General features: G+C 42.0%; 1 protein-coding gene across 1 annotated transcript in view; it reads left to right on the forward strand.

The window, feature by feature from the left end:
- invs (inversin) overlaps positions 1–15,851 on the forward strand; it is a 155,541-nt gene that overhangs the window by 64,552 nt on the left and 75,138 nt on the right. Inside the window, exon 8 of the mRNA XM_048608231.1 lies at positions 661–870. Coding sequence (XP_048464188.1) covers positions 661–870 — 210 coding nt within the window. The remainder of the gene's footprint in view (positions 1–660; positions 871–15,851) is intronic.

The following is a 15,851-nucleotide window of genomic DNA, read 5'->3' on the forward strand; positions in this document are numbered from 1 at the left end:
TTGCTTCTGTATTTCTTTAGTCTTCCCTCCCATGTACTTTTTTTTCCCTTTCATCTCTGCCTTTCATGGCTTTTATTCATTACCTCTCCCACCTTTCCTTCAACATGTCTTTTAACTCTTCTGCCGGTCAGTCATTGCATGTTCCCTTCTATCTCTTTCCTCACTGCCTGTTACATGTATCTCCTTCACTTCTTTCCATATGCCTCCGCTCCACTTCTGTGTCAAATCTTTTGAGACAACCTTCTTTCTTAAGCAAATATTTCCTGATAAAATTTGAAGGTGCAGATGACAGTACTCTTTTAATATCTAGTCAAATAGATCAGAGATGCAAACGGAGGTTGAGGCAAGTTCTTCAAATGCTGGAAAGGGCCTGACATCTCAATAAATATATTTATTTTAGGTTGGTTTGAATATACTATTTAGAGACATTTCCTTAATTAATTCTGACGTAATTGTTAAGCAGCCTACTTTGAGATAATCTGTTTTAGCCATGATGCAAAGTGTAATTTGAAAGCAAAGGTTTGTGTATTGAATATGGCTGCATATAATGTTTTAAAGCTAGTTAAGTTATTCCTTCGTTCAGTCTTTGGTTACAAGGAATTGTAAGTTCAAAACACAAATCTTACTCTGTATTTGAATATTTCCTCTGTGGTGTTTCAGGTTCACTCCACTTGATTATGCCTTGCTTGGAGAACATCAAGAGGTTATTCAGTATATGCTGGAGCATGGAGCACTATCAATTGCTGCAATTCAAGACATTGCTGCTTCCAAAATCCAGGCTGTTTACAAGGGTTATATGGTCCGCAAGGCTTTCCAGGAGAGAAAAAATCTTCTCATGAAGCATGAACAACTACGGAAAGATGCAGCCAAGTGAGTATTAATCCTGAATAATAAACTCAAATTCAGTCGACTTATATGCCAGTCAGTTTTAAAAACACTTTCTGTACAAGAATGCTAAAATGTATTCCTTGAACATTGGCCTCGGTTTTATTATAAATGTTGAAGGAACAAACTTTTGCTGTTGACCTTGTGTACGTTTGCTGATTGACTTTTTGTAGTCCTGTTAGTGGAGATTTTCTTTTATCTGGTGTCTGATCTAGTGTTGTGCCGCCTTCTGTAAAGCTGTGAATTCTGTGACCAGGGAAAGCAGCAGGACGCTCTTCAACTAATCAGATTGAAGAATCCTCACTGGAATACACGACGCTGAATTTTCCCACTTGCAGTTAAAATGTGGTGGTGTTTCATGGCATCAGATCTGCTAATATGGTCAAAGTCGAGTTATCTTACAGTTTTCCTGTTCTCACTTTATTAATTATGTGAGAAAGATGTTGGATGTGTTCATCACTGAACCTTATGGCAAGTGAGACAAAATTGCCTTTCACTTCCGGAGCCTTCCATGCCTCTATTGCAATATTTGAAGCCCAGCTGGATACCACTTCTGATGATGCAAACTGTAAACAGCCAGTTCACACTGTGAATCTTGTCTCTAAACCAAGAAGACATGACACAGAAGAAAACTCAAGCTTACTCCTTGATTCTGGAAGACAGCTTCTGATAGAAAGGGTGGTGAAGAGAAAACTGGTACTTTTTGTCACTGACCACAGAAAGAAGCCATGCCACCAGGCCCAGTCAACCTAGACAGAGATAACAACACAAGTCAGTGCTGTCTCCAGCTTTAAAAGGAGTGCCTAGCAATGCCACAAGAACTTCAATGATTTCCTATGCTCCACCATTTCTCTGCTACCTAACATTTGAAGGGTCATTAGCTCTGTCACGTGCAAATGCCTCCACAAAACTGGTGGATTACAACCCTCAGTATTTCATTCATCATGTTCACACAAAGGCTCACACCCACCTCATTTTCAACAACTACAAACCTTTCCTGTCCTACTCATTCACTCAGGACACCTCAGCACCTTTCCCGCTTAAATGTTACCAGTAACTGCTCTTGCATCCACTTCCATCATACTCATTCAGTCTCTTTGTCTTACTGCAGGAGAAACTGACCTACATCCAGGCTAAGAAGCCCAAAACAGATGGGATAGTCGTGTACATCAACCTCCTCACTCCATACAAAGGGAAGATAGCGAAGCTAGCAAGGGAAGAACAAAACTGCTAATATGCTAATGGGGAGCCACCAATGGACAACTAACTCACTAAGCTCCATCGTGCTGTGCTGTTGTCCCATTACCATCAATGTTAACTCATTCTAACTGGAGTCATAGAGATTTACAGCGCGGAAACAGGCCCTTCGGCCTAACGCGTCCATGCCGACCAGGTTTCTTAAACAGAACTAGCCCCGTTTGCCTGCTTTTGGTCCATATCCTTCTAAACCATCTTCTCCAACTAATCCTGCCCCCTTTGCAGGCAGTACCAGCAGCCAGAGAAAATCCAAGCTCCACCTTCAACTCTGAGGGGGAAGCCAGTGAAGCCTCAGAGGATACACCAACAAGGTATTTACCTGCATTCTCCACCAACTCAAAAACTTTATCCCTGTGGATACTCTAACCAAATTAGAGTCAGGAGTACAGTTTGGTGAGCATGTCACTGACAAGTTGCCAAATTAATAACGGAGGTTCCTAGTACTGAGAGAGCTTCCAGAAAGCAGGCACCTACTCAATTCCAGCTGTTATAATATAGAGAGGACAGCTGAATCAAATCAGCCTCCTAATCTCTGTATTCACAACACAGTAGAATTAAACCCTCAAGGACCCTCAAAATCAACCCCAATGGTTTCTAACCAGACCTTTTGAATGCTCAGTCCAGACTTTGTGAATAACCGATTCTATACACCAGTTTTATAGTTAGACAAAAAACTTAACAATTTATTAACAATGCACTAACTTTAGCAGAGCAAAATTAATCTGACCTGAAGTCTATAATATTGATTTGATTTGATTTTGATTTTATTGTCACGTACTCAAGTGCAGGAGTAGAGTGAAGAGTATAAAATGATGCCACACAAGACGCCAACTTAGGTACAGATGCATTGGTATGGAATCAAGAACAAGCTAGAAAGAAAGAGCAAAGTTAAGAGTTAAACATTACAGTACAGTCTGTTCTGCTATAATGCATGTTCCGGCAACGCAAATTGGCTATAACGCGACTGATGCATAGGGGAACGCTATTTCTAAAACGCAAACTCATGTTGGCTATAACGCGATTCGATCGGTCCGCGGTGGAGTATGCGTCAATGTCACATGATCGTTTTGCTGGCTTTGTCCTGAACATGTGCAATTTTGGCTTCAGCCTGTCGTTGTGTACCACTCTACCAACCCGCGAACCTTGAAAGGTTACCTTAAGTCTACTTTAGGCATCTACTTTAAATCAAGCAAAAGAGGTTGGATGATGGGACAGTTTTTTTTGACCTTTTTGTTGATGTTTTGGAAGATGTTTTTAGAAAGTATTGCAGGAAAGAAAATGTGATTTTCAAGATTCTCCTCATCTTGGATAATGCGCCAAGGCATCCTCCCACCATTGGTGAGCTTACTGAAAATATCAAAATGCTCTTTCTACCCCCAAACACAACCTCTCTTCTTCAAACCATGGATCAGGGTGCAATAGCAGCTTTTAAACCTTATTATTTAAGGAGCACATTTAAGAGGCTGATTGCAGCCTGAGGGGGATAAGGACAGTGTTTTTCAATTTTGGAAGAGCTTTAACATGAAGAATGTAATTGACGTTATCGTGGAGGCTTGGGGTGATGTTAGTAAGGACTGCTTGCATGCAGTTTGGCGGAAGCGTCTCCCAGATTTTTTTCAAGATTTTAAAGGCTTTCATCCATCAGAGGAGCTCCCAAGAATCAACGAACATTATGTTGATCTTGCAAAGCAAGTTGGATTTGAAGAAGTAGAGAGTGAGGATGTTGAAGAGCTGCTTGAGTCCCATTGTGAAGACCTCTCTACAGCTGATTTACAACTTGTCGCTGTGGGGAAGTGGAAGCTGGAGATGAAGAAGAAGTAGTCCAGGATGCAGCACCATGAGAGCTTTCCACTTCTGTTTTTACTTCTATCTTGTGGGAAATTGAGAAGCAGTCGGAGCTGTTGGAGGACAACAATTACATTGCAGAATGCAGCAGGGTAGCAGTTCGTGGAATAAGATCTTATTTGGCACCCTATGAACAGCTTCTTCATGAAAGAAGAAAAAGGGCAAAGCAGCAAAAACTGGGTGCTTTTTTTAAGCCAACCCCCAAGAAACAGTCAGAAGACAATGAACCACAGCCTCCACTTTTGGATTAATTATTTTTCGACCTAAACCTGTAACCATAAATGCACCTGAAGGTGATGGTGATGATGATGACGACCATCAGCCCCTGCATTAACAACAGAGCAACCTCAAAACCACCTCCCCCATCAAGTCATCTTCACATTTTTTCAAGGTAAGGTTTTAAATTTAATTTTATTCCGTTATTAGATATGAATTTAACAATTATTCAAACTGTGCTATCCTTTGTGTTAGGCTTTTGAGCGATTTTGAGTGATTTTTTTTGGTGGTCTTCCCCTAACCCTGCTTTTCCCATAGGCCCCCTCATTTCTATAGCGCAATTTTCTGTAACATGACGTTGCGCAGGAACACAACTATCGTGTTATAGTAGAACCAACTGTAATTATAATACAGTGACACCTTCTTAGTTTTAAGTAGAAAATAAAGAAATAAAACTGGAAGTTCAAACATTACGGTCTTTCTTAAGTGCTTAGCCACGGTGGGACTGCATTTCAAGGAATCACCTTAAGACCGGAATTCCACATTGTGGCCAGGCTGGGCCACTGAGGGACCATCAGGCTGGGTCACTGAGGGACCGCCACTTCGGGCAGAAAGTCCACCAAGTCAGCTGAATTTAAACCCAATAACATTATTTTTCAGCCCATTCACACAAAAGAAAGTCACACAAACAAACACATGGAGGGATAAATTAAATAAAAAAGTAAGAAGTCAAAAAAACAAAACTGGCCAGATTACTTATGCGATTTCATAATGTATTGTTTCACAGGCATATATGAATGTGTCCTGTTTGATTTTCTGAAGGCACGGATCAGTGCCACCGTTTGATGAAAATTCAGTAATATGTATAACTTAGTTTCTATTCTCTGAATTCCCGATAGCTGACAATGGGAAGTTAGGCAGGGAGCTTTCAAATCTTCATGCTGTAGCATCAACAGGCAAACCTCTCCAGTCAGAAGCTCCCAGTTGAAAACAGTGCAAGAACTAGTTCAAACTCTCCAGCCTCTCCATCTGTTTGACCATCATGTTCCCTTCTAGACATGATGGCACCAATTCCTAAGTACTAACCTCGTTTATGACCAACCATCAACTATCTGGTTAAACATGCTGTTTTTCCCAAGATTGAAGCATCTGTGGAACACTTTGAACAAGAACAAACCTGCAATTAATTTCAGACCTGGCCTCACATCAGTTTGTTTGTTCTTTTATTTAACACAGCTGCTGCCCACAGTCCAAAGGCAATCTCAGCTCATAGTTCACAGATCCAAACCGAAACTGATAAACGAATAAAATAAGACTAATAAAAATTCAGCAAGGGTTCTAACTCAGGCAAAAGACTTGGTCAACCTACAGAGACAGCAACAGGAGCATTAGGCAGGTGTCCCAGAGGCACAGAAATCTGGAAAGAAGGAAGAAGGAGCCTTCTAATGCTTTATTTAATGGGGTGGCTCAGGCGTGTGAGTGCCTGGCCATCTCCATGGAAAAAAGCTTGATGGCCACTATGAAGACCCGGATCCAGTAAAACACTTGATGACTGAGGGATATGTATTCAGACCTGCATTCCATCACTTCAGGCATGGGTGCTCAATGTCAATAGCAAAGTGAGAGAGGGAACGAGGCACCTTGGCCTCTCTCAAGTGCCCCTTCGACAAGGAGATGGCACAGACCGCTAGCATCCATTGGAAACAGGAACAACATACAGCCAGCCAGAATTACTTCTCAGGACATTCCAGCGATGCTTGTCTTTGCCATTCCTCCCACCCTGTGATCCAAAACCTGCACCAATTCAAGCAGATGACAGTGAGCCTGCTTCAGGGAAGGTCACCCTTTGCAGGTCTAGGTCCAAAAGCTCGAGGGGGCAACTACTCAAGTCTTTTCAAAGGAACACACTGACATTCCTGAAGAAGGGTTCTGACTCATGCCATCATGTCATGACTTTCCTGCTCCTTGGATGCTGTCTGACCTGCTGTGCTTTTCCAGCTCCACCTTTTTTGGCAGTGACTGGGTCATGTCCAGTGGGCACCTCACATGCATAATGTCCCTCATAGTGCAGCTATCTAAGAAAAGTTCCCAAATTTGATCTTCTTGTAACCATGTCTCCAATAATGGCTGTAAGAACGCACCTATTAATCTCTACTTGCGCTGTTAATTCATTTATTTTGTTCTGAATGCTATATGCATTCAAGTAAAGAGCCATTAATTTTGTCTTTTTACCATATTTTCCCCTTTTACCCCATTTACTGTTTTTTTTCATGTTGGTACCCTCTGTGTCCCTTGTCCCACTCGTATTGTTATCCAAATAGCCGCCCTGTAATGTTACCATATCCATTTGCTTTGTAGGCCTACATTACCCCTCCTCCAAGTCCTTTATCTCCTTTGTCTTCCTATTTCAATACTCATTTACACATGGTATCAGGAGTAATCTGGAAATTATAATTTTTGAAATCCTGCTTGCTAATTTCATACCTAGCCTCCAAAATTCTGGCAGCAGGACCACATTCTCCTCTCTACCTCTGTCAGTGGTACTGATGTGGACTAAATTGCTAGCTGTTTACCCTTGACTCATAGTCATTCAATGTCATTCCTCTCCTGGCTATGGGGAGGCATCATACTATCCTGACATCATTGACTCTCACACCAGAGAGGCAATATACTAGCTTGGACTCATATCTGCAACCGCAGAAACACCCTTCTGCTTTCTCAACCATCGAATCTCTTATCAGTATTGCTTTTCCAGTGTTCTTTGTGCCTTTCCTCAACCTACCAGGGAGAGACGATGGTGTAGTGGTACTGTTGTTGGGCTAGTAATCAAGAGACTGAGTTTAAAAATCCGGCATTAAAAGTCTAATGATGACCTTTAAGCTATTGTTGATTGCCATGAGGAAAAAAAAAGAGATCTGATATGTACTTTAGAGAAGGAAATCTGCTATTGTTATGTGACCTGACCTACATGAGACTCCAGACTCACAACAATGTGGTTGCCTCTGAATAGGCTTGCCAAGCCACTCAGTTGTGTCTAACAATTAAAATATCTTAAAAAAGAAATGAGATCAGACAGATCAAAATCCAAAACAGCAAACTCAGCCTGTGGTTCATGCAGAGTGCTCCTTAATAACATTTGGGGGCTAATGCCAAAATTAGTAGAGCTGTATAAGATTAGAAACATAGAAAATAGGAGCAGGAGCAGGCCATTCTGCCCTTCAAGCCTTCTCCACCATTCAATGTGATCATGGCTGAGCAATGAGCTCAATTCTCTGGTTCTGCTATCTTCCATTACCCTTTGATCCCTTTAGCTGTAAGAACGACATCTAACATTTTCTTGAAAATATTTGATGTTGTCAACTGCTTTCTGTGGCAGAGAATTACACCAACTCACCACTTTCTGGGTAAAAATATTTCCCCTTACCTCAGTCCTAAATGGCCTATCATGTATCCTTAACCTGTGACCCCTTGTTCCAGACTCCATGGTCATCCTTCTTGCATTTACCCTATCTAAACCTGTTCAAACTGTATAGGTTTCTATGAGATCTCCCTTCATTCTTCTGAACTCCAGTGAATATAATCCTAACTGATCCACTCTGTCTTCATACGTTAGTCCTGCTATTCCAGGAATCAGTCTGGTAAACCTTTGTTGCCTTCCTTCCATAGACAGAACATGCTCCCTGAGATAAAGAGACTAAAACTGCGCACAAAGTTCCAAATGTTGTCTCCTGTACAACTGCAGCAAAACATTCCTCCTGCCGTACTTGAATCCTTTTGCTACGAAGACCAAAATGCTATTTGCCTTCTTCATCACCTGCTGTACCTACCTGCTTACTTTCAGTGACTGGTGTACAAGGACACTTGGGTCTCGTTGCACCTTCCCCTTTCCCAACATATCACCTTTCAGATAACAAAGTGGATAACCTCACATTTATCCACATTCCACTTCATCTACCAAGCATTTGTCCATCATTCAGCTTATCCAGATCATACTGAAGCATCTCTGCATCCCCTGCACAGCTCACACTCCCACCCAACTTTTTGTCATCTGCAAACATGGAGATATTACATAAGTTACCTCATCTAAATCATTGATGTATATTGCGCATAGCTGAGGTCCTCACACCGATCCCTGCGGTACCCCATTAGTCACGGCCTGCCACTCAAAAAAAGACCTGTTTATTCCTACTCTTTGATTCCTGTCTGCCAACCAGTTCTCTATCCATGTCAATACACTACCTCCGATCCTATGAGCTTAAATTTTACTGCTGGTCTCTTTTGTGTCAGAAGCTTTCTAAAAGTCCAAGTGATCCACATCCACAGCACCCCGTTATGAACTTTATGAGATAATCCTCAAAGTTCCAGGAGTTTTGACAAACATTGTCTCCCTATACATAAATCCATGCTGACCCTGTCCAATCCATGTTTTCCAAGTGCTTTGCTATTAATTCTTACAATGGACTCCAGCATTTTCCCCACCACCCATGCCAGGCTGACCAGTCTATAAATCCCTGTATTCTCTCTGCCTCCTTTTTTAAATAGTGAGGTTACATTTGCTGCTCAACAATTTGAAGGAACTGTTCCAGAATCTAAAAAAAAAATGACCACCAATCAATCTATTTCTAGGTTCACTTCCTTAAGTACTCTAGGAAGTGGATTATCAGGTCCTGTGGATTTATTTGCCTTGAATTCCACCAGTTTCCTACTAATACTGATTTCCTTCCGTTCCTCCTGCTTTTTAGATCCCACTTTCTGCAACATTTTTGGGATGTTAACTGTGTAGACAGAACCAAAATATTTATTTAATTAATCCATCATCTATGTTCCCCATTATAACTTACCCTGCTTATGACTATAAGAGACCTACTTGTATTTACTTATTGTTTTCTCTTCACAGACCTATAGAAGCTTTTACAATAAGTTTGTATGTTCCCCATAGTCTTGCTTTTGAACTCTATTTCTCCCCCCCACCTTTATCATTCCCTTTGTCCTTCTTTGCTGAAATCTAAACTGCTCCAAATCCTCAGATCTGCTTTTTTTGTCCAATTTGTATGTCCTTTCCTTAGATCTAATACCATCTCTAATCTCCCCTGTTAACCACGGTTGGGTCAACTTTCCCATTTTATATTTTATGCCAGAGAGAAATGAACAAGTGTTGTAGTTCCTCCACATGTTCTTTAAAAGTTTGCCATTACCTATCCATCATCATCCCATTCAGGACCCAAATCTCAGAATCAATTACATCACTCTCCATCTAAATGAAGAATTCTTTCATATTATGGTCATTCTTCCCCAAGGGGGCTCACACAGCCAAGTAGCGAGTTATTCCTTTCTCATTATACAGTACCAAGTCTCGGATGGCCTGCTCTCTAGTTGTTTCCTCAACATATTGATCCAAAAACCCACACCATATGCAGTTTAGGAATTTCTCCTCTACAGTGTTGATACTGATTTGATTTGCTCAACTTATGTGCAGATTGAAGTTGCCCATAATTACAGCTGTATCTTAACTGCATGCATCTCTAAGTTCCTGTTCAATGCCTTTCTCAATGTAACCATAAGTTTTAGGGTCCGTATACAACCCCCACTCTTGTTTTGTGCACCTTGGTCTAAGTTCTATCCATACAGATTCCACCTCCCAGAAGCTAATATCCTTCTTTACCTATCTTATTAATACCCTCTTTAACCAGCAATGCTACACACATCCTTTTCCTTTTTGTCTGGCCTGAACATTCAGTTCCCATCCCTACTCACCCTCAGCTATATCTCTGTAATCCCAACCGTATCACTCCCTTAATGTCAGACAAATTCGTTCACTTCATTACAAATGGTCTGTGCATTTAGACACACAAGATCTTAAGGTTTGTCTTTTTAACATTCTTAACCCCACTCATGTTATTTTGTTCTGTGGCTGTGTTTGAATCTTGCCCTTGAATTCTCTGCCTATCACTTTTTAGTTCCCACCCTGTCTTCTGTTTTTTACCCTTTTTCTCTCTCTTCTGTCTCCCTGTATAGGTTCCCATTTCCCTGCCATTTTAGTTTAAATCCTTCCCTTAGTCAAGCAATATCCTGACATAGTCATACTTATGGTATCATACCATAAAGTGTGAAGTGATTCATTTTGGAAGGTTGAATTTGAATGTAGAATACAGGGTTAATGGCAGGATACTGGGTAGTGTGGTGGAACAGAGGGATCTTGGGGTCCACATCGATAGATCCCTCAAAGTTGCTACCCAAGTTAATAGGATTGTTAAGAAGGCGTATGGTGTGTTGGCTTTCATTGGCAGGGGAATTGAGTTTAAGAGCCGTAAGGTTATGCTGCAGCTCTATAAAACCCTGGTTAGACCACACTTGGAATATTGTGTTCAGTTCTGGTCACCTCATTAGAGGGAGGATGTGGAAGCTTTAGAGACGATGCAGAGGAGATTTACCAGGATGCTGCCTGGACTAAAGGGCAGGTCTTTTGAGGAAAGGTTGAGGGAGCTAGGGCTTTTCTCATTGGAGCGAAGAAGGATGAGAGATGACTTGATAGAGGTGTACAAGATGATGAGAGGCATAGATAGAGTGGATAGCCAGAGACTTTTTCCCAGGGCGGAAATGACTATTACGAGGGGGCATAATTTTAAGGTGATTGTAGGAAGGTATAGGGGAGATGTCAGAGGTAGGTTCTTTACACAGAGAGTGGTGGGTGCATGGAATGTGCTGCCGGCAGTGGGAGTGGAGTCAGATACATTAGGGACACTCAAGAAACTGTTGAATAGGCACACGGATAATAGTGAAATGGAGGGTATGCAGGGTATTTGATCTTAGAGTAGGATAATACATTGACACAACATCGTGGGCCGAAGGACCTGTACTGTGCTGTACTGTTCTATGTTCATACATTGCAGATAATGCCCCAGACAACACCAACTATTGGGTATGTCCTGTACCATTGGCAGGACAGACCCAGCAGAGGTGGCAGCAGAGTGGGATTCAGCTGGGAGGGAGGTGGCCTAGTCTTCATCCCTGTGAAGTCTTATAGCATCAAGTGAAACATAGGCAAAGAAACCGCCTGTTGATTACCACATGCTGCCACATAAATACAGTGGCTACAAGTGCAAGTCAAAGGCTAGGAATCCTGCAGCAAGTAACTCACCTCCTGATTTCCCTATGTCTTTCCACTATCTACAAAACATAGGAGTGTGATGGAATACTCCCCAATTGCCTGCATGTGTGTAGTTCCAATAGCACTCAAGAAGCTCTACGCAATCTAGGTCGACGTAGCCCATTTAATTGGCACCACATCCTCAAACATTCACTCCTTCCACTACCGATGCACAGTAAGAGCAGTGTTTAACACGTACAAGATGCATTGCAAGAATTCATCAGGGCTCCTTAGACAGCACCTTCAAAAGCTGTGACTACTACCATCTAGAATGACAAAGGCAGCAGAGACATGGGAACAAGTGCATCTGTAAGCCACCCAGAGATCTGACTTGGAATTATGTCATTGTTCCTTCACTGTTACTGAGTCAAAATTCTGGAATTCCTTTTCTAACATCACTGAAGGTCTACCTACACCAAATGGACTGCAGCAGTTTAAGAAAAGCTGTTTTGCACTTTCTCAAGGGCTACTTGGGATGGGTAATATGTGTTGGCTCAGCCAGTGAAGCCCGCACCCTGTGAATCAATTAAAAAAAAGCTTATTTACAGGCCTGCTCCACTTCCAGACTCTCCTTAGTCAAATAATGTATCAATCCAACAACATAACCACAATGCTAACTTCTAAAATTTGTTTGCATTGTGTTAACTGATTACTTATTTCACATGAATATTTATACAATATTTACATTCACAAAGCTGAGATTAGCTGAAAATCCAGGTCGCAAACTTATCTTTACTACTCCAGATGTTATGTGTTGCACTTCCTGCCACCTTGTTTAACAACAACAATTTCTAAATGACTGCTCAATTTTCATTATGCCTATATATTTATGAAGTTGTAATAGTCTTTTGGTAAAAGTGCAATTTAATCATTGTTTTAACAATTTTATATAATTTGTTGGTACAGCTTAAGTACAAGTGGCCATTTTCCACATGTAGATTTTCCAGTCTGTTCACAAACTCGACAAATTTCCCTTATCTGAACATGTAAATAGTGAATAAACTGCAAATGTCTTGGTGATTTATGTGAATGTTTAAGATCCTAGAAATTACAAAACAACAAATAATAGCAATGACTACTGCAAAACCCAGCATCAGAAGAGACTGACAGTAAAATTGGGTGTGAAGTTGGATAATTTGGAGTGTTTAATACTGCATCCAGTTTTGTCTTTTTCTGAGCAGCTAATTTAATCTTTCTTCATGCATGGCTACTTGCTGTGTTTTTGGAGATTTATCGTGAGAAATTAGACTTATATATTTACTATAAGGAACAAAAAAAGAGTCTCGGTGGTGTTGCGGGTTAGTCCACACTGTTCTTTAACCCCCATTCTGGCATGAATCGATTGCAAATTTACAAAACAGAAGTCTTTTCCAATTAAAAAAGCATATTGTGTAAAATGTCAGGACAATTTCAAGTGAATCTCTCATGATTGCAGATGCACAGCCATAAATTGTCCATAATTTAACTCATTTCTAATTAGGTTGCCACTCTTATTTGGAGACCTCAAAGCCAACACCTAGGACAAATTGTGGTTGCTCTGCAGTTGGGATTAAGGCAAATGGCTAGGGAAGTAAGTACTACATTCTGCACTTGGCCTGTGCTCCTTGGTGTGGGATTGAATATTACTGAGTTCTCAAAATCTAAGAATGTGCAGTTTGCCAGTACTGATACAATTCCTTATGAATGTTCTTAAATTTACCAAAAATAAGAATCAATTTTCACAGTTATTCATCTGTCATGTCATTGGCTTTCAGTACTTGTTTGACCCATATTATTATTCATGATCCTGCATTATTTAGAAATGTGTTTTAAGAATTTACATCTCAATTTTTACTTTTTTTTTCTGTCTGCCATTAACTTTTATTAAATTCTGTTATGAATCACAGTCACATAGTCTGCTCGATGTTCAGTTTCTGCCTTACTATAAGGATCTGACCTGAACTAACCCAAGAGAGGTGATAACTAGCTAGACATCCTGTTATAGAATCATAGTATCCCTACACTGTGGAAGCAGGCCATTTGGCCCATCGCGTCCACACCAAGGAGCATCCCATCCAGACACCTACCCTATCTCTGTAACCCTGCATTTTTCCCATGGCTAATCCACCAAGCCTACACATCCTCTGGATGCTATGAGCAATTTAGTATAGCCAATCCATCTTATCCTGCACATCTTTGGCATGTGGGAGAAAACCGGAGCACCCGGATAAAACCCACCCAGACACAGGGAGAATGTGCAAACTCCACACAGACAGTAGCCCGAGGCTGGAATCAAAACTGGGTCCCTGGCATTGTGAGTCAGCAGTGCTGACCACTGAGCCACCGTGCTCCCCTTTTTTTGTACCACCTCGGGCAGTGACAGAATTGCAGGAAAGGATAGAGACCTCTGCTTGTGGGACGGATGCAGTTATCAGGTGTTCAATATTGGCACCGTCCAAAAACCCCTCCCAAACACCAATGCCCCCCCGCCCCCCACTCACACACACACACACAGCCATCCCCCCTGCACCACAGGCCAGGAGACCCCACTCCCATTTACCCCCACAGACACACACCACATACCCATCACCCACTGCCCCCATATACCCAGCATAGACACCCTGCTCAAACACCTGTCACAGACACTCCCCACCACCAACTCCTTCACCATATACCCATCACAACCACACCCTCTTCATATACGCACCACAGACATCTCCCCCCACCATATGCCCATTACTCCCCCCATATACCCCACCCATACACCCACCACAGGCACCAACCCCTCTATAAACCCACCCCTCCCATACCTAGCACAGACACCACCTCTGCCCATATATCCACCATCTCCCCCAGTACCCACCACAGGCACCAGCCCCTCCATATACCTACCACCACCACAATATAAGATGATAAGACATTGGAGCAGAAATTAGGCCATTGGGCCCATCAAGTCTGCTTCGCCATTCAGTCATGGCTGATAAGTTCCTCAACCCCATTCTCCCGCTTTCTCCCCGTAACCCTTGATCCCCTTGATAATCAAGAACTTATCTGTCTCAGTCTTAAATGTACTCAATGACCTGGCCTCCATAGCCTTCTGTGGCAGTGAATTCCATAGATTCACCACTCTCTGGCTGAAGAAGTTTCTCCTTATCTTTGTTCTAAAAGGTCTTCCCTTTATTCTGTGTCCTCGGGTCCTAGTCTCTCCTACCAATGGAAGCATCTTCCCAACACTCACTCTGTCCAGGCCATTCAGTATTCTGTAAGTTTCAATTAGATCCCCCCTCATCCTTCTAAACTCCAATGAGTATAGTCCCAGAGTCCTCAAACATTCCTCATATGTTAAGCAAATACATTCCATAGACACCACCTCTGCCCAAATATGCACCATCGCCCCCACCCCACACCCCATAAACCCATTACAGCCACTGCCACCTCATATACCGATCACACGCAGGTAAATGTACCCTCCTTATACACTCACAGACACCTCCTACATATACCCAACACAGAACAGAGAGGCTACACCCCCACTGACAGAGCTCCACACCCCTCCCCCAGACCCACATGCCCCTTGCCAGAAACCACAGTCCAAGCTGAACTTTGCTGCTCTATGAAGCAATATTCACTGGGATAAATCAAAATAAATACCAGAATCTGCTGCCATTGCACCAAAAGTGGGAAATGGAAGCAGCACATTACTTTGAGACACTATCCAGATCTGACTCTTCCTGTTCAAAAATTAAGAATAAAAATAACCAAGACACTTTAACGTGGCAATACTGTGCCACAGGTGACCTGGGAATTAAGCATATCCAGAACCAAACTATAAACAGAATCTAAGCTATATGCCTCGATTGTTCGAAGCAGCGAAGTCCATGTTGGGGTGGGAAAAGGGTTAAAACCTGTTGGCCAACCTTTACAAAATCCACATCAAAAAAGTCCAGATTCTTCGTCAGTAGGTCCAAAGAATTTTTGTTGGTATTCAAGAGTCAAATTTAAGAAAAAGACACTCAGATCTATTCCACAGATTCCGCGAGCTGTGCACTAACATTGCATTGTCCAGATCTGTCTCTTCGCCCCCTCTGCTTCAGAGCAGGAAAGGACGAGGAAGAGAGAGACTGCTTGACAACGCTGCACTTGAATCAAAAGTCGACATCTGAGGATTTGATGGACCATTGGGACGAAGTTGCAACTTTACTCAGTTTTGCCTTTCTCTCTCCATGTCCCACAATGCCACCCCGTCCATTCCTCTCCAAACAAACAAATTCTCTTCCGATTCCAGTTGCAAACTTCAAAACCACTTTTTTTTAAAAGAACGTTTCTTTCTGTGTGAAAAAGATTCAAATCTCTCTCAGTTCGGATGAGAAACCGGTGCCACGCCGCATTGGACTGCAAGAACACAATTGGAAGGTCCTTAGATAATTGGCGTAAGAGCTCATCCACTGTCACATATTTACAGTATGCATGTGTAATACGTCCAGAACTAATGAAGCACTGCTTCACTCTGAAGTTAAAAAGC

The sequence above is a fragment of the Rhincodon typus genome, chromosome 2 (genome assembly GCF_021869965.1).
Source record: "Rhincodon typus isolate 14 chromosome 2, sRhiTyp1.1, whole genome shotgun sequence".
Lineage (NCBI taxonomy): Eukaryota > Metazoa > Chordata > Chondrichthyes > Orectolobiformes > Rhincodontidae > Rhincodon > Rhincodon typus.